Source organism: Dasypus novemcinctus, chromosome 28, assembly GCF_030445035.2.
Source record: "Dasypus novemcinctus isolate mDasNov1 chromosome 28, mDasNov1.1.hap2, whole genome shotgun sequence".
NCBI lineage: Eukaryota > Metazoa > Chordata > Mammalia > Cingulata > Dasypodidae > Dasypus > Dasypus novemcinctus.
The window spans coordinates 34,103,857-34,124,351 of record NC_080700.1 but is presented as its reverse complement, the minus strand read 5'-3'; the positions used below and the strand labels follow the sequence as shown (position 1 = coordinate 34,124,351).

General features: G+C 39.7%; 1 protein-coding gene across 6 annotated transcripts in view; it reads right to left on the bottom strand.

The window, feature by feature from the left end:
- Positions 1-9,952: 9,952 nt before the first annotated feature.
- TAB2 (TGF-beta activated kinase 1 (MAP3K7) binding protein 2) overlaps positions 9,953-20,495 on the bottom strand; it is an 84,920-nt gene continuing 74,377 nt past the window's right edge. For 4 of the 6 annotated variants that reach the window (XM_058289703.2, XM_058289701.1, XM_058289702.2 and 1 more), the window contains 4 exons: positions 16,879-17,039; positions 16,576-16,669; positions 15,192-15,272; positions 9,953-11,995 (listed from right to left, as the gene is read on the bottom strand). In XM_058289703.2, the coding sequence (XP_058145686.1) occupies positions 11,853-11,995; positions 15,192-15,272; positions 16,576-16,669; positions 16,879-17,039 (479 nt within the window). In that variant the 3' untranslated portion in view covers positions 9,953-11,852. The remainder of the gene's footprint in view (positions 11,996-15,191; positions 15,273-16,575; positions 16,670-16,878; positions 17,040-20,495) is intronic. The other 2 variants (XM_071212536.1, XM_071212537.1) reach the window with 2 other exon arrangements.

Here is a 20,495-nt window from a genome sequence, read left to right as displayed (position 1 = left end):
GTATCAATATACAATTTATTAAGAAGTTTATCAAGCCTTAGTATTGATCATAACAGATAAAATTTGTTTCCACAAACTTTCTATGACTATAGCCATTTAGATTTCATTCCTCAATCTGCTTTGCATTTAGTCTCTGGTGGGGTCGGGGAGCAACACTCACTTACCTGCCTCCTAGCTGGCTCGCCAAATGAAGATGGGGAAGTGTTGGATTCCTCTAGGTTCTTGGCTATGTTGCACAAAAGAATGTTAGAACATGCCAGTTTAGTCAGGCCAGTAAAAAGAATTTATTGGGAAATGGGGGGGAAGAACAGAGCTTGCTGAGAAATGAGAGAGAAGGACAGAAATACACACCAAGATTTGGTGCGGGCTCCTCTAGGCAGAGAGAGAGTTTTTTTTTTTAAAGGACACTTTTAGTTTCAAAGAAAAAGTGTGCAGAAAGTACAGAGAGTTCCCATATATCCTGTCCCCCCAGTTTCTCCTATTAATATCTGCAATTAGGTGCATTAATGTTATAAGTGATGAACTAATCTGGATCTATTATTAACTGAACCCATAGATTGATTTGGGTTCTCTCTGCACGGGTCAGCTCTACGGGTTTTGGGAAATGCATAACATCATGTGTGATCCACCACAGGGCCAGACAGGATAGCTTCACTGCCCTGGAAATCCCTCCCTCTTCCTCAGAGCCTCTGGCAACCTTTGATATTTTCACTGTCTATAGTTTTGCATTTTCCAGAACGTCCTGTGGTTCGACTCCTGTGGTACATAGCCATCTTAAACTGGCTTCCTTCACTTAGCAATATGCATTTCTGTTTCCTCCATGTCTTTTTGTAGCTTGATAAAACATGGCTTTTTTATTTATTTATTTGGGGATTGAGCCTGGGACCTCGTACATGGGAAACAGGCGTTCAACCACTTGAGCTACATCTGCTCCCCAACGCACAGCTTTTGATTGAGGAATACTCTTTCCTTGCGTAGATGTGCCACAGTTTGCTCATCCAGTCTACGGTGGAAGAGCATCTTGGCTGCTTCCAGTTTTTGGCAATCATGAATAAAGCAGGTATGGACAATCACATGTGGTTTCGGTGGTGACATGAAGTTTTCAACTCCTCTGGGTAGATGCCTGTGAGTGAGATTGCTGGGTCTATGGGGAGACTATGTTTAGCTTTGTAAACCAGCCTGTCTTGGAAAGTGGCCATGCCATTTTACATCCCCCTTCTTGCAACGAAAGAGAGTTTCTGTTGCTCCACAACCCCGCCAGCACTTGGCGTTGTCGGTCCCCTTTGATTTTAAGGTTGCTTCTGAGAGGGAGTCGAGGGGGGCTGGCAGAGAGGCTTGGATAGTGACAGCTCCTTGGCCCCTCAGTTTTGTCCCCTTTTCCAGGAGAACCACGTTTGTGCCATCTTTTGAAATTAATAAAGACCTTAGATCCCTGCTTTAACAGTTTCATTTGAACTATGGAAATAAGAACCCTGTAAGAAAATACTTCTAACATTTTCTCTGTAAAGTTTTTCTGGGTGAGCAATGTTTTCAGCTTAAAATGTTCCCTTGTAATTATGCCTCTGTCGGTATTTGGGCTTTTCTCTGGCTTGACTTCTTTTCTGTTTACTCAGCAGCTAAGAGCCATGCCACATAGAGATCAGCTGACAGGGACATCCTCGTGATGTGCTTAGAAAGCAAGAAAGTAAAACCCCAGGAAAGGAGCTGCCCACGTGCTGCCCCCTCTCCAGCTCAGCATTTGAGCTGGAAAGGCAGATGCTTTTTGAGATGCTTCCTGCTCTCCCTCCCCTGTTAAAAAGAGCATTGAGAGAGACCACAAATAATGTTGGACGCAGGAAGGCATCCAGTTTCAAAAAAGAAAATCGGACGTTGCTAACCATTCCACAATTGTTGAGATGAAATTTTTACCATATATAGAGCAAAAATCAACAGCCCCTGGGGAACTGGGACACCGTTTTCCTTTCCGTCCCTGTTTCAACAACAGCGACGGCATCACAACTAAGATCAGGGCTTAAGAGACTAAGAGCTGGTCTTTTGAGTATTTAGTAACACCCCTTGACTAATGAGGTTCTCTAGGGTATCACGAAAACAGAAGCCAGGAAAGCACTCACATTTTACGCATGCGGCTTTTAAGTACAGGTGATCTTCCCTTACATTTAGAATTTTATTTATTCTTCTGAATTTGAGCATAGGCTCCTAGAGAGAGCATCCAGTGCACTCTCAAAGCAATTGGGTGCCGTGCCGGCCAGGGACAAAACGAGGCCAGCCCGGGCCTGTGAGGGACCAGGGGGCAGGGCGAGTGTGGAAAGCACTGTCTTGAGTTCACTGCTGCACCCCCAGATCCCAGAGTGCTGGGCCCTGAGCACTGCACTGAGAAAGACAGACATGAGCTGTCTAAACTGAGGTTTAATTCTAGAAAGCAGAAGCAGCAGATGGTCATTTGGGATGTGGAGACAGCATGATGTGCTACGTGGCGAGTGTAACCAGAGGAGTTAATCTTCTGTGCCAGGGACTGGCTAGAATTAAACATATGTTTTAATGACAAGGACTCAACGACGGGCAAGCTGAAGTTGGCTCCCTGGAGATCGCGGGTTTGAAAGTGGAAGCCGAGCCCACGGAATGTCCGTCCTTGACCCTGAGTCCCTCACGGGACATCGGATGGGGGAGCGAGCATTGCCAGGGCAGGGCGGTTCCTTCCTCCCCAAGAGCCCCTGGCAGGCGAGTGTGAGGGGCAGGTTTGCTCACTCGGCGTCTCTGCAGTGCCTCCTCTGCACCGATTGCACGTGGAGTCCCCAGAGAAAGACAACGTGCTGCTCCTCTCTCAGCTGGCCTCGGGCAGTTCTTTCTGAAGCCTTAATTCAGCAGTGCAGTGGTTTGACAAGGAAAGCTTGCAGATGTGTGGCCATATAGGAGAGGAAGTTGCTAAACACGAAACAAGCTACACGGCAGCAACAGCACAGATCAGGGAAGTCCTCGGAGGCTGGTGCCTGTGGGTCTTTAGTTATTTCATGTCTGATAATCGCTGACATAGAAAGTGTTTCCACTTTTCCCCTCACTTGAGGCTTTCTCATGGGTGTTTTTTCCATCAGGGTGAGGAGGGAGAAGTATTGAAACATATTAAATGTTCCCTGCCCTACAGCTCCTTTTAGAAAATCTTTAGAAAAAACACACCATGTTAAGTTCTTACTTACTGAGTTATGATAGTTGCATCACCCCAAGTTCCTTTTTGCCCCTTTCCCATCAATCCCGCCCACCACTCTCTGCTTTCTGCCACTGGAAACTTGCTTTGCCTTTTCTACAGCTTCACAGAAATGGAGTCCAGCGGGGCATACTTTTCAATCTGGCTACTTTGATGCATTTGAGAGTCATGTACATCATTGGATCAGTATTTTTTTCAGTTTAATGTTAAATAGTATTGCAACGTATCATTTGTTTATCCATTGACCTCTTGATGGACATTTGGGATTACAAATAAGGCTGCTTCAATATTCATGTTTGTTTTTTTTTTAAGTACCTGGGGCTTATGTGCAGAGCACAACCACAGAGCCACATCAGTCCCCGAGTTAGCGGTTTCATTCGTTTGCTTGTTTACTTTTGTTTTCAGGAGGCATCAGGGACCGAACCCGGGACCTCCTGAGTGGGAAGCAGGCGCTCAATTGCTTGAGCCACATCCGCTCCCTTCACGTCGAGTTTTTATGTGGACTTCAATTTTCACTTCTCTTGAGCAAACTACCCCAAAACTTCTCAAGACTCATTTTTGTCTGCCAAATTTAGAACGCTAATTGTCCTCTATAAATGGTTCAAATGACCTCTTCGGCCTTGTCTTCCAGCCTGTACCCACCTTTCAGCCAAGTGAGGTTTCTTGCAGATGTCGCCCATCGTCCCCTGGTTTCTGGCCTCTGACGTAGCACAGCTCGTGCTGTTTTCTGCATCTGTCAAATTCTCACCTACATTTTGAGTCCTGTCTCAAATGTCTTCTTCCATAGACTGACTCAACACTTAGAAGACATCTGTCCCTCCACCGAACCTGTACCTACCTTCTCCCCCCTTCCCCTCCCCTGCCCCGTTGTTTTTGCTGTGTCTATTCGCTGTGTGATCTTCTGTATCTATTTCTCTTTTGGTCTTCTCATCTTTCTCCTCTAGGATTCACCAGGATTCAACCCAGGGGACCTCCGATGGGGAGAGAGGTTCCCTGTCAGTTGCGCCACCTCACTTCCTGGTCTCTGCTGCGCTTCACCTTGACACTCGCCTTTGTCTCTTTTGTTGCGTCATCACCTTGCTGCTTGCGTGAGCCACGTGGGCACTCACGTGGGCACTCGGCTCACCACACAGGCACTCATGCAGACACTCGCGTGGGCACTTGGCTCACCAAGTGGGCACTTGGCTCGCTGCGCGGACACTTGGCTCACTGCGTGGGCACTCAGCTCGCCATACTTTCTCTTCTTTTTCACCAGGAGGCCCCAGGGACTGAACCTGGTCCTCCCACATGGTAGGCGGAGGCCCTATCACCTGAGCCACATCCGCTTCCCATCCCTATCTTCTTGTACAGCACTTGCTGCATGCTAGAAATTCCTGCATTCATATTTTCCTTTCGTAAGCTCCAGGGCGGTGGGTTTATCTCCCACATAACCTGGCACTGTTTGGCCTATATGAGGAATGTGATGTTGAGAAGCATTTGGGGAAAATCACCGAAAAATAAAGTTAGAGCAGGTCCTTAAATTTATAACTTAAAAATTTGTTGTGTACCTCCTGGTGCCAGGCATGAGCTGGGAGCAAGTATGCAGTGGTGAATGAAATAAGGGAAAGGGTCTTCTCACAAAGGAATATGGTTAGGAAGAGTAGCCAAAGGAGGAAGGAGCAAAAGTTGAAATGTGAAATTTCTCAAAAGTAAAGGTGGCTCTGGAAATTGAAAGCTGGTAACTTTCTATAGCTATCTTGAAATATAAGTAAAAAGCAGACCATGAAAGCAGCCCAGTGAGTTGGTTAAAAGCATGGACTCTGGAGTCAGACTGGTCATTTGAATTCTGGCTCTGCCCCCATTAGCTGTGTGACCTTGGGCAAGTTCCTCAGTCTCTCTGGGTCTCAGTTCCTCTTCTGTAAAACAAGGTTATGAGGACTGCATGAGTTAATGTTTGCAAGGCATTTAGAACAGTGCCTAACATATACTGAGCAGGTGTTAGATAAATCATATTCAAAAAGTGACACAGGACCCAATTTACCTGCTGAAGCAGCACACCTTGCCAGATCAGTTGACCTCAATGAGAAATGGGCAAGTGGAAAGCGAGCCAGTTACTTCCAATAGGCACTCTCACTACAGCACTGGGAAACAGGAGCTTGCCACTGGCGTGAACCACCCTGTGTTCTGGCACTTACCATAAGCCTGTGCCTCGGTAGGTCCTAACGGTGAGAATCCACCTGCATCCCCGCCCCCTCAGCCTCCTGGGGAATGGCATACACACCTACTGGGAAAACGCTCTGATATGTAGATAAAGGACTGTCAAACTTGAAAGAAAAGTTCGATGTAAATCATCTAAAGCATTAGAAAAAAGGATTCTACAAAAATAGCAAAGTCAGTAGCCACAAAAGTAAAAGGTGCAGCACAACAAAATCCCAAACCAGAGGGAGTGACGGGATCGTTCACAGCTGGTGGTGAGCTGGGATCCAGGACTCACTACCCCAGGGAAGGCACCCAAGGCAGGTAACCGCCCATCTGCCCCGAAGGAAAAGGTAGTCACAAGCACAAGAAGAAACAAAACAAAAACAAAACAAAAACGAAACAAAAAACCAAGATGTGCAAGAATGGGGAACAGAAGCAGCTCAAGTGGTTGAGCACCTGCTTCCCACGTTCACGTCCTGGGTTCAATCTCTGGTACCTCCTAAATATATATATATATATATATATATATATATATATATATATATATGTGCAAGTGTCAGAGAGCCAGCACCAGCCTGTTTTCTGACCGACTCAGGATGCTGAAGGTACTAAGTTCAATCATAATTTACACATGGCCACGGGAGCGGGGCCCTAAGTAACGGAAGGGGAATGGATTGTATGAGGAGGAATTCGGCCTAGAGGAGAGAAAGCTGGTGAGGAGGGATGTGTTTGGAGTCTCAGTATCATGCCGACTCATTAGTCACAAGGTCCTTTTACCCGTGGACACAGGATTAGGTAACAATGGAAACAAGAGCCTTGTACAACCTCTCACATGCTCCGCAGCAAATGTAACTTAGATGCCAAGAGCATATATGCCCCAGGGGGAAAAAGGGCAGTTGTCCTGTCTTCAGTGAGTCCCCTGCAGAATGCGGGGCTGGCCCTGTCCCGTGAGCAGTGCATTGACCTGTAGCGTATTCACGGAAGGAAAGAGAAGACCAAGACTGCGGCTAATGGAGAGGAAAACAGGCGGCAAGTTTTCAAACCTTTGATTTTGAATGTTTTTGCCATCTAATAATAAATTATACTTTGGGATACATCGCAATCATAATAAAAATGACCTGTTATCATTCGCCGGAATGAAAATGCATTCTCATTGTTAGCTCAGCAGAGCTGCGGGTACCTGGACTGGGAGATTTGTTTGAGGTCCCCGTTTATTGGTCTATTAGGAAAACACCCTGGCACTTCAAAAAGGGGAGGCGAAGGAATTCCATTTAGAACCAAAAAGGTGGTCACCGAGGCTTCAAGCCAAATCACGTAACAAAACCTCGGCTTGTTTAAGCCACGCATTAGGCAGGCAGGGTCTTGGTTAATCATATACTCGGGTGGCAAATGGACAAACTCCTGGCTCTTATTCTGCTAGAGGCCTCTCTTCCCACCCCCTTGAACGAGGGGAGGAGAGAAATTCTTACATACTTGGCATTCAGGTTTCACCTTTCTTCTTTTCTTGATCAGTTTTTCTCAGGAAAAACATTCACCCGTGCCCCTCTTGCTTCAATTGTGGGGGAAAAAATGATCCTCATCACCACCAAGAGGTGAAGCGAAACACCGGTTATCTAAGAAAAAGCCAGTTTTAAGCTTTGAAGTGAACTCTGATGTAACAGAATCAGGGGCATGGATTTCAAAAGCCAATTTCTGAACTTTCCAGAATTATCCACAAAAGTCTGTACTTCCCCAATCCTACTTCAGCACTGCACTGAAGACAACGGAACCATTTTGTGTTATATTTACCAGTGTCCCGATAGTGCTCACTGCGAATGCATGGCATTCTAGCACATTTGTGGGCTAACCTGGGAACCTAGCACCTGAAATACTGGGCCTATTGGAAAATACAAACTAAGTTCAAAATGACTGTACCCATTGGTTCATGTGAATAAACAGAAATCAACTTGGCTTTCAAGTTTAGGATCACCATCACCACCAATAATTATCCTCCTCTTACTATGCATGAAGGTTATGTACTGTGGGGACACAGAGGGGCATAATTCAGTACCTCCCCAGTCGGGATATTCTGTAATGAGCAGGAGGTCAAAGCAGCAATGAATGCCAAGTGGGCAGGAGAGCCAATGTGCCCAGAAGGCGTGGCTTGGGTAGACCTCCCCTCATAACCTTGACCTGGTCCTTAGTTTAGCTGAGGAGAAACAGGAGAAGGGGAATGGGCATCACAGACTCGGGGGGCTGGGTGATCAGGCCGAGTTAGCAGTGGGAGGGTTCTGCTGGAGAGCCCTTGGGAGAGATCTTGACTTGATGCTAAGAAAGGGCAAACAGTCAAGGCTTCTGAGAAGAGAGGTGGAGGTGGTGGTGGTACCTCCAACCGTTGTGCAATCTGGGAAGCAGGAACAAGAGCCGGGAGGTAGGAAAAAGGGTTAAATGTATGGTGCAGGGCATATGGCAAACTAGGAACCGATGGGTGCGCTGGAAGGAAAAAGGAGGTAAGGACCAGGATTTGTGAAGAGGGAGGCACTAGACTCAAGCATATCTTGGGTCAGTTTTAGGCACGAAGCAAAACATGCAGATGTGCAGATACTGGACCAAGTCCAAGTGCTCATCTTCCTGGAGAAGTGATGTTACACTCCTTCATAAAAAGCCCATTCTTTAGATGCTGCATGTACAACGGAAACGAACACACTTGGTCTGCATGTCGGCCTTCAACAGGTTCATAAGCTTTGCAAAGCAACCAAGTTTTTGACATTAAACGAGGAAACGAACTCAATCTGTATCTGAAACAACAAATTCAGATTCACTGAAATGTGTCCAGACCAATGGAGAGAAGAGCAAACTTACCTTTCCAGTAGCTGATACTGCAGAAAAAGAAAGCTACAGAACCTAATCATGCAAAAACACAACCCACAAAGCACTTTTTAAAAACTGTGGCTATATCAATCTTAAAACTTGCCATTTTAACCATTTTTAAGTGTACAACTCAGTGGCATTTATTCAGTTTTGTGCTACCATCACCACTATTTCCAAAACCCTTCTCTCACTCCAGACTCTGGATCCATTAAGCAGTAACTTCCCCCTCCCTCTCCCCTGTACCTGGTAATCTCTTATCTACTTTGTCTCTAGGAATTGGCTTATTCTAGGTATTTCCTATACATACTTTGTTCTTTGGTTTCTGATTTATACACAGCATGTTTTCTAGGTTCATCTGTGTTGTAGCATGTATCAGCATTTCGTCTGCTGGAGATGTGGGCTGTTTCCACCTTTTATCCATTGTGAATAATGCTGCTATGAACACTGGTGGGCAAATATTGGCTTAAGTTCCTGCTTTCAATTCTTTGGTGGTATATACCGAGGAGTGGAACTGCCGTATTATATGGTAATTGCTTAACTTTTGATGAAACTGGTGATGCCATTTTTGAACACTAACCTATAAGAAATTTAAAGTTGTAAGGCAATGCATTACACCAAGCATTTTTATATGATTAACTACACTTTCCTCCACACCCCCAACAAAAACCAGCTTATATATACTGAAGGTAGAGAGATGCAATTTAACACATATAAAGTTACAAAACTGAGTTTAGAAGAGCTTTTTCTTTTCTCAGTTGCCTAATTATACTTTCAGATAGAAGCAGAAATAAGTATTAAAATGTAAACCTGAGCCAATTAATCTTCAAGTAAAATGGATATAATTATAACTTCTAAAAATTGGATCTCAGAATATGTTGTCATGGAGAAATATAAAGTATTTTGCAATATTGTATGATAAGCTATGCTAATACCTAAGGTGCAGAAATGAGATCTGGAGTTAGGGTCCACTACAGATTTAATATTTGAAGGCAATACAGCCAACTTCCCTTATTCATGGACTGAATATTTTATCTTATTATAAATCTTATACTACTCGCCTTTTAAACCTCTCATTATTCACTGTAATTTCTCATCAACATTTAATTGGGATATAGGATACTGATGAAATGTCAGTTGGTTTTGCTATCTATAAGTGTTTTAATTAAAATATAAGTTTCAAGCTCATCTGGTGATGATGATTTCCTTTCCACTAGGTTTAAAAAGACAAATCAAGGCAGGGCTTTCTACAGACATCATAGAGTGCACAACAAATACTACTTTGCTTGTTTCGGTCTCAGGAAAATGAGTCATACTTTTTCGAAAGTATGAAGATAAAATTTCTCAAAAGATGCACCATCATCCTCATCACCTACAGATTATAGGACAGAACAACAACAAAAAGATTACTCAGGCAAAATGGTTCAAGAAATCACATTTGTTTACAACAAGGAGGTAAACTTTAAAAAATCAAAAGAGAGGAAAAGCTTTAACGAACTGAAAAGAAGCAATATTCATTTTTCTGGCTCAGTTGATATGCTCAATCAGTTAAAAAGAAGCTTGGGGAAACTGATAAAAAATAACCCAAGAAATGTAGTTAAATGCCACATAAACTTGTCATGAGGAAGACACAGAGAATGAGTGTCTCTAATTTCAAATCACCACCAAGTGTTCTGCTGGGGCACAAATTACCTCCTGCTCCACACACTTTAAAAACAAGCCACAAAATTCAAATTAGAATATAAGTTTTTTAATTTTTATAAATAACTTATCTGTTACAAAGATAGTTTACCCAGCTAAATCACAAAACCATCAACTCAAGAGATCCAAATTACATTTTATTAATAAAACAAGTAAAAACTGACTTATTCAATCTTCACATAGAACTGCAGATGAAGCTGAAAAACAAGGCCTTGTTTTTAAAACAAAATGCATCAAATGCAAGGGCTTTGGGGGCTTCTAACTAGGATTGTCATATTTCTCCCCATATACAAAACGCAAAGCCTGCAAGTCACGGCTTTGACATTCCTAGAGATCACTTGTGATGATCCTGTTTATTTTAGAAATATCCACTTGCAAACATTTACAGTGGGTGACAGTCGACATTATCTTCTAACTTTTGCTACAATTCAGCAATTCCCTTAGCCCCATTATAAGCAATGATAATTTCATAATTTGTCTTTTTAAATGCATACTGTTACTTCTTTTTCTTGATTTCATTTAGTTATATACATTCCTGATCATCTGAATATTTATTTTCCTTATAAAAATATACCATCAAAATAAAGAGATGCTTGAGGTTGCTTCAGTGTTCAAGTTTGCATGTTTGTCTTTTTTCCAGCTTTTCTTCAGTTGTCCTAAATATGACAAGCCTTGTTTCATAAATACATTTGACACTGCCACCAAGTCAGGTTTAGAAACTGATTGCCTGAACAGTAAAGCATTTAAACTTCTCAAAAAAAAAAAAAAAAAAAAAAAAAGGGCTGTAGGTACTGCTGCTGGTGATGGTTTTAAACTGTACCTCCCCAATGATATCTCTTGTGAAAGTTCTGCAGAACACCAGGCAGATGAAGCAAGCTTAACCTTGTTGCTCCGGCAGTGGGTTGAAAATTTGTTTTAAGCTTCCTTGTGGAAGACAAGAACAGCGTTGTCATCCACGGCTAAAGTCAGTATATAGTGTGACCTATAGACGTGATTCCTGTCACCTTTCCTGCAATCCACTGTGCAGCATCTGCATGTCTTCACAGAACATTGGCACTGAGGAGGGCCAAGTACAGAATAAGTAGAGGAAAGTTATTCTGTGCATAGTTTCATTTCATTAATGCTTTTTAAATTTTAAGGCATTGCTTCTCTCAGGTAAGGCTTAAAAAGGGACATGATCGTGCTTAATCACTAAAAGGAAAAAAGAAAATTAGTTAACAAAAGACTATTACACTATACATACAGAAATATAAGAAAATAATAAAGAGAAGAAATCACAAAGCGGACTTGAGAAATCTGTACAGTAAGAAAAGCTTTGGGGTATTTCACTGCATGTTTGTACAGACAATGCATGCTGCTTTCTTTTTCACCTTCAGACTCTAGATGCTGGCTTCACAGAGCGGAGATGTCTTCACGGGAAGACAAAGACGAGGCCAAGAGTACCACAGATTTGTGAAGTTCTTCCCCGTCCACTGGCACTATGTGGCAGCAAACAGTTTAGTTACACCTTGTTCCTCTTCTTGGTGTACGTAGTGTTTCACTGAAAGCTTTAAAACAAACCAAAAAGCTATCGTTCCACACCTTCCTTCTGTCAAAATCCAGTAGTGACACGAGGGGTGAAAGGTGCTGGAGCCCCGAAGCACTAGGCTGGTGAGAATGATCCAGGACGGGACACTGGTAACACTGTACACGGCCGGGCGGCAGGTGCTGAGTCCTTCAGCAGATGGCCTTTCACGCGATGGGTTTCACTGCCTGCGCAGGATCCTGAGGTACTGTGAGCTCTGGGGCTGGCACTGAGCACCAGCACACCTTCTTGTCACACCTTCAATTTGACAAAATCCTATGGAGCAGTGAAACATCTCCCCTGATGGCAGACTAGTTTCTTGAACTTTAGATGCGGTTTTAGAGAAGATACAGGGCCTCTGGCTCAGAAATGCCTTGGCATCTCACACTGTTCACAACGGATTAAGGCTGGATGGTTCAAAAAAGTACAGGCAGTACAATTCCACTGAGCTCCCTCATCATCTTCTGTGTCTTGATTCTTTGGTGTTTTGATGGTGGACCTTTGATCTGTAAGTAAGCAAAAAATTTATTTTAGAAGTAAAAATCACAATGCCTGATACATTACTTTAAATGCTATTTGTGTTTGTCGACCAAATGAAGCTAACGGAGACACACATACTTGATCATCACCCAGCTCTAAGGAGCTGGTTCTTTTCCTCTGCGGAATAGCAACATGGACATGACACAATTACCCCAACATGTCCTTACAGGGGAAATCAATGTAATTTTCTCCAATTTGTAGCAGGAGAAAAAGGAAAACAATTTCAGATGGTAATTTACAACAAAGATCCCCATAATGTCACTTAAGATTGTGAAAAGGTACCTTAATGCAATGTAATATGGATAGCACATTTAAGTCTCATTAGAGTTTTATTTCCCACTGAAATTGTATTTATATTTCTGTTTTCTATCAACAGAAGTTTCTGTTAAGTGTTCCCTATCTGCAGGAAATGTAAGCTTTGAACAACACAAAAGTATAAAATATATTTATAAAATAAAAATATAATTTTTAATGGTTTATCTAACTATGTATCAACAATAGATTCTGGAGAAGTAATATGTATAAACATTTTTACCACACTTCCCTTCTTGATTTATTTTTTATCATATTTAGGATGATATAGTACAAAGAATACTAGACTGAGAACTGTGAGAACTGAGTTCTATACTTTTGGGTCCCAATTTCTCTGCTCTGTGATGATCTTAGATTAATCATGCACCCTCTGGGTCTAATCTCTTTTACTGGTAAAATAAAGAGTCAGGACTAAATCTATGGGGCCACTGTAGCTCTAATAGGACAATTTTCTAGAGTGGTTGAATGCAGAGAGGTATCTTAAACATATGGAAAAAGTATTTTCAAAGACTGTCTCTAAGACATATTGCATTTATGAAACCACTTTCTTATCTGGTTCCCACTGTAAATTTAGAATAATATTTCTGTAAGTTATTTTTGGGAGGTTTAAGATGAACGGAGCATGCACTGCTGGACTTCTCCCATCAAAGTTTTAATTTTGAGATTCAAAACTATTTTAAAGTAATGTTTATTAATTTGCAAATTCCATATACTCCACTGAGTTTCTAAGGAAATGATACCTTTTCTGGTATTTTAAAAGAGAAACTATTTTGCCTAGGAGATGAAAATACAGGAAGTTAATTTTTTAAAGTAAACTTAAAATAATTAAGTGAAATCTGGTACTTTGTACCCCTTTAACAGTACCTTTATTTACTGATTAGTCTTATAGAGCATTTTATTGCACAGTTCTCAAACTTTATTGGTTTTCCATCTTCACCAGTTTTGTCACATTCATGAAAACAACACGGGCTATTATTTATGTAGCATTTTTCCTTTGAATAATTTTAAAACAAACATCCCATTCACCTTATGCTAATAAAAATATTTGAGAAATTAAGGGTCTAGCAATACCAGTTATATCTCCTAAAGCACATTAAAATAAATACAATTCCAAACAAAGCTGGGCTCTTTACTATCTAAAATCATTTCATATCCCACAGTTGCATAACATGAGTTTAAAGAATGACTGTCTTAACATGGGGATCCGTCCCATTACCAGAATTTTGTTCTCACTCAAGTATTATAAAACATTCCCACCTGGCACATTTTTGTAGAACTTTGCCTACTATTCTTTTTGTTTGACCCCCAAGGTGTTTTAGGAAGGGGACCATAACCAAATACCTCTCTCAAAACTTCAGTCTATTATTAAATGCCAGCAAACTTCATTATTTAAATAATATCTAAGGTGATCAACTGGGAAGCCTGAATGTTTTCTTTCATTGAAAAATCTCCAAAGAATTTTTTTTTTTTACATATGCACAGTCTCATTTGGTATGCAGAAGTACGGATATTTCTATTAGAGGTATGTGGAAACTATTACCAACCAGAATTGAGGAACAGAGAAAATTAGATTCTGCGAAGAGATTACATGATTTCTGCATTTAATTTTAGCTGTTGAAAACAAATCTCTGCATTGTGAAGCATAACTGGTTTCAAGATCTCGCTAAACCTCTATAAAAGAAACTGATGCCTCCCTCTCTTACATGTATGGCAAAAGAGGGTGGATTCCTTACTTTGACCCGAAACAGCCAGCACAAAAGCTTTTATCTTCTGTGAAAGTTTTTAAGAAGTGGATTTTTTTTCTAAATAAAAATTTTCAACATATACAAAAGTAAGTAGAAAGCCTAGTAAAATGAATCCTCATGCACTCATCCTGCTTCAGTAAGACCAATTTTGCTTCCTCTACATTTGACCTTCCTCCCACCCCCAACACACAAATACAGGACTATGTACAAAGCAAAACAGGAAACTTTTTATAAAAGAAATTCCAGTTTTTCAAAGAGAAAAGAGAAGATGACATTAAGGCAACTCATTCAGAGTCTGGAATACCCACCTGCTTACGGTAAGGAGCTGGTGCTCATGCCCTCGTTTTCCCTATTCTCTATTCAATCGACACCCACACAGCCTCCAGTGACTGAGCATGCCCTACCGTGCCAAGAGCCCTCGTGTCACTCTTGCGCCTCTGTAATAACAGCTCTTTACACCCCAGCTAAGTTTGTTTAAAAACATGTAAGTAAAAAAAAAAAAAAAAAAAAAAAAAATGCAGTCACAGCTAAGTCTAATCACATTGTGCTTAAAATTGGGAGTGGGGAGCAGGATATACTGTATGAGAATGTGAAAATTCTTCCAACATGTATTTTGACATGTCTTGGTTTGGTGTGTATATGTTCTCTGATTATCAATAATGCATAATGATAACAGGAAATAATATTAAAAAATCATTCATCTGGAATTCAGGGTGTTTTGATTTACTCAGAATCATGTATAAATTACATAAGATATTCATGAAAATTAAATCTGTAAGGGTTTCCCTCATCATTTGTCTGTTATTTTAAAGAACACAATGTTTGCATTTAATGATGTTTTTCACCAAGATCTGAGACAGTAAGAGTATATAATGAATTCTAAGGGTAGGTCTACTACTTTTAAAGCGCTAATAAGTACATTGCACCTTTGCATCCTCCTCAATCCCCAGCATGTAAGTAAAAATAAACAAACATCTTCCTAATGAATCCATTTGAGAATGCCAAAGTCTGAAGCATTTCTAGAGTGGAAGGTTGCTAAAAATAAAAATTTTCTAAAATTTTGTTTTTCAAAATGTAACATTTTCACACTTAATGGATACACTACCTTTGGGTTTTGGTGGCACAGGACCTACAAATCCAATATTGTCATAAAAGTTATGAATAGCGCTGGGATTAAAATGTGGTCCTGAAATATATAAAAAATAAATGTATCAATGTTTATAGCTCAAAAATATTAATTTTATTTTTTAAAAAGCAAGTATTCTCTTTCTAAAAAAAACACAATATAAAAGAAATGCTTTTCATTTATTTAGAACCTCTAATCTCAAATTATATGTAAGGATTTCAAAACAGCTGAGGTAGGTATAATAATAGTATTCACAGAGCTAAGTGGTAAATGGGAAAATAAGTCAAATCAATGCTGGTAAGACATTTAACAGAATTTCAACTAAACCCCTGTTCTATGTGTCAAATTAAAATAACTTAACAATTTAAAATACAATTTTAATTGTCAAACATGGTATTTAAGTAATAAGTAGAAAAATCTTGTACTAATGTATTATAATGGTTTATATTTTAAACAAAAGGAACAAAATCAAGGATTATATAAAATCTAGACCAGCACTAACCTTCTTTTTCTCTCCAAAATTAAATTATGGCATTTTTCTACAAATGTTTCAAGATAAAGAGCTTACCAATATTTTAAAATAATATTGAAAGAAGAGATAAATATTCATCTTTCAATTTGCTGGATTCTGGAATACACTCAAAAAGTGTGATCAAGGCCTGCTTTTTTGTTGGTTTCCTTCCCTCTCCTGTCTTTTCCATTTTATATATTTATTATTTCCCCAACTTCAGAATTAGGTTTAACTTATACTATTTCCTTTTAATTGTCTAAACTGAATCAAACTGAGAACATTTTTAGTTACATTTTAGTAAATGTTTACTGCTTGTCACTAATATCTCAAGTATAAAAAATATCATTGTCCTACAAATGTATAAACCCATATTTTTATTTGTTTTCTTCTCTATTTTATCAAATAAGATAGTTCCATGGAGAGGTGGGAGTGCCTTTTTAGTTATGTTCTTAAAAGCATGATTCTTGAAAAGTAAAAGAAAAAAAGGGAAACAAAAAGGTTTATGAATACATATATTTTAATCTTAATAAATTGTATATTTATCAGAGTTTCCAAATACATAAAAGCAATACTTTTGCCAATACAGCCAGATGTACTAACCACTGTCTTCCCTTAACAGATGACTGAAGTGGATTTGAAGGATATAAACTTTATCAAGTTACTCATCAACCAAATACAAATTTTTTGGAAAAAGAAAATAAAAACCTAGTCGTTATTTTAGCAATATCTGGCTTTAAAGCCCAGTGTTCTGAGAAAATATGACTATGACTGATAAGTCCACTTTTAACTGCAGGAAATAGTTGGTAAATAAGTACAATAAATTTCAGCTGAGTATGCACTGAACTACTTTACCTCGGGCTTGAAAAAGATCAATTTCTTTGGTTAAGCAGTCAATGTCAATCTGGAGTTGTCTATTACAACTTCTCAACTGCTGCATTTCTTCGAGCTGAAAAATAATTCCATGTAAGAAAGATCTGCATTTAATTCTCATGTCATTAGTTAAGAAAGAGTGGAGTTTGGCAAGGGAAGGTAAGGACAGAAAAACAAGGATGAATTAAGAGCATTTCTAAAATATGAGTCGAAGCCTTTGCACTCAGGACAGACTGCCCCCTCTCAGGTTCAAGCACACAGATCACAGCAGTCAGAGAGACTTACGGAAGGTATTTGGGATATGGAATTCGATCTTTTCAGGCGCCTTCGAGTTAGATTATTTTCCATTTCATTGACCTCAGATTTTAGTTTATCCAACTTTTTCTTCTGAATCTCAAGTTCTCTTTGAAGCCGTTCCATTCTGGCCTTCTGGTGTACCAACAAAGCTGGAATACATATTAGGAAACATGAGGACCCACCCACTTCAGTCAACTAACAGTTAAAAGCAAGCTTGGGAAAACAAAGACAAATGATTATTTCTGTGACAAACAATAAATTGTCAGGAATCCCAAACTAGATTAAAATAGAATACAGTGAGTTTAAACATTCACTTATATATATGTAAGGGTTTGGATAAACTCACTTTATGGCTGAAGACGGCATTTTCAGCCTATGACTTCTCTAAAGATACACTCATGCTATCACATTCACATCCAAACCTCTGAAAGGACAAGTGTCTACTCCAAAATATCTGACACATTTGTTCTATGCATAAGATATTCTAATATAAACATTTTAGATATTTCAAAAGCAAATGTAAGAGTAGGTTGAATCCATTTTGATGTATGCAAGAAATAAAACAGGCAGAATGATTTCCATTCACCTGAATATTAATAATATAGGCTAAACTGTTCAAACTGCAAAGTAAAAATTAAATGATACCCTTTAGATTAATCAAACACTTATAATTTTCTTAAACTCAGATTATATTTTGTGAAAATAATTTCCCAAGATTTTTTCTTAGGAGGTACCAAGGATTGAACCTAGAACCTTATACAACATGAGAAGCAGGCATGCAACACTGAGCTACATCTGCTCCCCTAAGATTTTTGGAGAAACAAAATAAGCAATCAAACTACTAGCATGAATGAGGAACTGTTTAGGCCATCTAACTAAGCCATAAAAATTGGTATATGTTCATGTGATCCATCCCTGGGCAACGGAAGGCTTATCTTTTATGATGCTGTTTTTGAAGTGAAGAGACTCAAATCTACTTCTATAAAAAGACAGCTTGGGATAACCTACCATGAGAAAACAGGCAGATTTAGGAAAGTATCATAAAAAAGTGAAAAATAGTCATTAAAATGAAAAAAGTTAAATAGCTTAGACAAATTAGATCAATGTTGAATGGTCATATTCAGTTACACTCAAATGACTATATATCTAGGGGGGACAAGCCTAAATAAAGTACGACTGCACCACCTAAAAGAGCAGTAACATTAGAAGATTTAAACACATAAAAACAGTCTGTAGGATGGATTTGCCAAAGGGCTGGCAGTTTTGACCACTGCTACACACATAGGGGAGCCAATGAAAGATCTGACATAGTACAGTGATGACGTTCAAGTGTAGAAAACTTCCTTTTAATAGAGAACGAATGGAAGAAGGCACACAAGTAGCAGGCTACTGCAGATGTTTATCCAAGAATTACAGTGGTCTAGAATAAGACTGTGAGCAGGAGGATTAGGTAGGGGAAATGGATTTGAGTGGTATTCAGTAGACACAATCAAGAGGGCCTGGGTATCAATCAAATCCAATCATTCCACGAACATTTTCTGAGTCGGAGGCTATATATATGCCTGATACCGCCAGAGTTATTAGCCGCCGCCTCCCAGCAACCTGATCTCAGCCCAGTGGACATTTAAGAAAACACAGTGAAGCAAAACAAAAAAACGTGTTCAAATACTTCAAATCTTTTCTAGGTGCTTCAGGAGGTATTCTTAATACACAGCAACGATGTTTAAAATCTTTTCTTCCCATGACTAACCTTTTCAATATATTTTACATAGTATGCTACTGCTTTCTGAAAATTTAAATGTATTTCTTCCCTCCTTCTCACTTTCTGGTTCTAAATGACAACAAAAACCAAATAAAGTAAAACAAACCACCTAAAAAATGCCTATAAATCTGAAAAACAAGGAAGAACTATGGTATACTAAGGCACTAGTGTATTTAAGAACCCAAATGAGGGTTTAGGTTAGGAGGAGGCTGTTAGGTTCAGTTATGAATTTTAAAAAGTAGATAATCTTTCCTAACAAAGATCTGACACTAATGTAATCCAAAGATTAACATGTCTCAAAGAACATTACTTTGAAATTTGTTCAAGTAATGATTATTTTGTTTTAAAGAACCCCCTATTTTTTTTCAGATATGTAAGTAAAATATTAAACATATTTATTTAGTTCTAATGATTAAATGAGGGTTTATGTTTCTGTTGAAATTAGTAAGATACATATTTGCAATATTATTTAATATTACATATGGGAATATGATGAAAACAAATTTCCTGAGAAACTGAAACCTAACCTATATCACGCTCAAGTGATCAAAATTAACATCCTGGGAAACGGACTTTGGCCCAGTGGTTAGGGCGTCCGTCTACCATATGGGAGGTCTGCGGTTCAAACCCCAGGCCTTCTTGACCTGTGTGGAGCTGGCCATGCGCAGTGCTGATGCGCGCAAGGAGTGCCTTGCCACGCAAGGGTGTCCCCCGCGTAGGGGAGCCCCACGCGCAAGGAGTGCGCCCGTGAGGAGAGCCGCCCAGCGTGAAAGGAAAGAGCAGCCTGCCCAGGAATGGCGCCGCCCACACTTCCCGTGCCGCTGACGACAACAGAAGCGGACAAAGAAACAAGACGCAGCAAAATGGACACCAAGAGCAGACAACCAGGGGAGGGGGGGAAATTAAATAAATAAATAAATCTTTAAAAAAAAAAAAATTAACATCCTAAGGGCAGAAAGAAAACCCTCAGGGTGAGAAATTATTAAAACAATTAGCCCCAGCTGCTAAGTCCCTTAGAGTTCCTTGTAGAAGCAAAGGCCAAGTGCTTGGGCAACCCACTTCCACTACCAGGGAGAATGGGAACCAGAGAGGAAAAGTCTTCAGTGAAGAGAAGCTCAAGGTAGAAAACTGACTAAACAAGGAAATGACCCACCATGACAATCAATAGCAAAGGACTCCCCACCCCCCAAACTGAAAGATTACATAATAGCCTGTAAGAAGCTATGAAAAGTCTGTTTAAAATGATTACAGTGACAACGGAGGGAACACCATAGCAAAAGACACAGCAGATTCTGAAGAGTACTATAAACAACCTCTAGACATGAAAAGTCAGTGAAATGAAAAAGATGAATAAACTGAAAAGGAGATTAGATACAGTCAAAGGCAGGGCTGGTGACCTGGAAGACAGATCTATAAATATTATCTAGAATGCACAGAGAAAAATGATAGAAAACATGAAAAAGGAGTTGAAAGTTCTCACACATATTTAAAAAATGAGTTCCAGAAGGAGAAACAACAAAGGGAATGGAGAAGAGGTAAAAGTCAAAGAGGCACTGGCTGAGAATTTCTTAAAAGGGAAAAGAAACAACAGATACCAAAAGACAATGGAATAATTTGTTCAAAGAGTTAAGTAAAAATAACTTTTTTTGGGGGGAAGTACAGAGAATTGAACCTAGGGCCTTACATATGTGAAGCACTCAACCACTGAGCTATACCAGCTCTGCAGTAAAAAAAATAATTTAACCTAAGTTATCAGAGTTTGGAAGAATAGACATTTTCAGACAAAGTTTGGGAAAGTTTAGCAACCACAGGTGCTGCTGAAAGAACTACTAAAGTTTTTGTT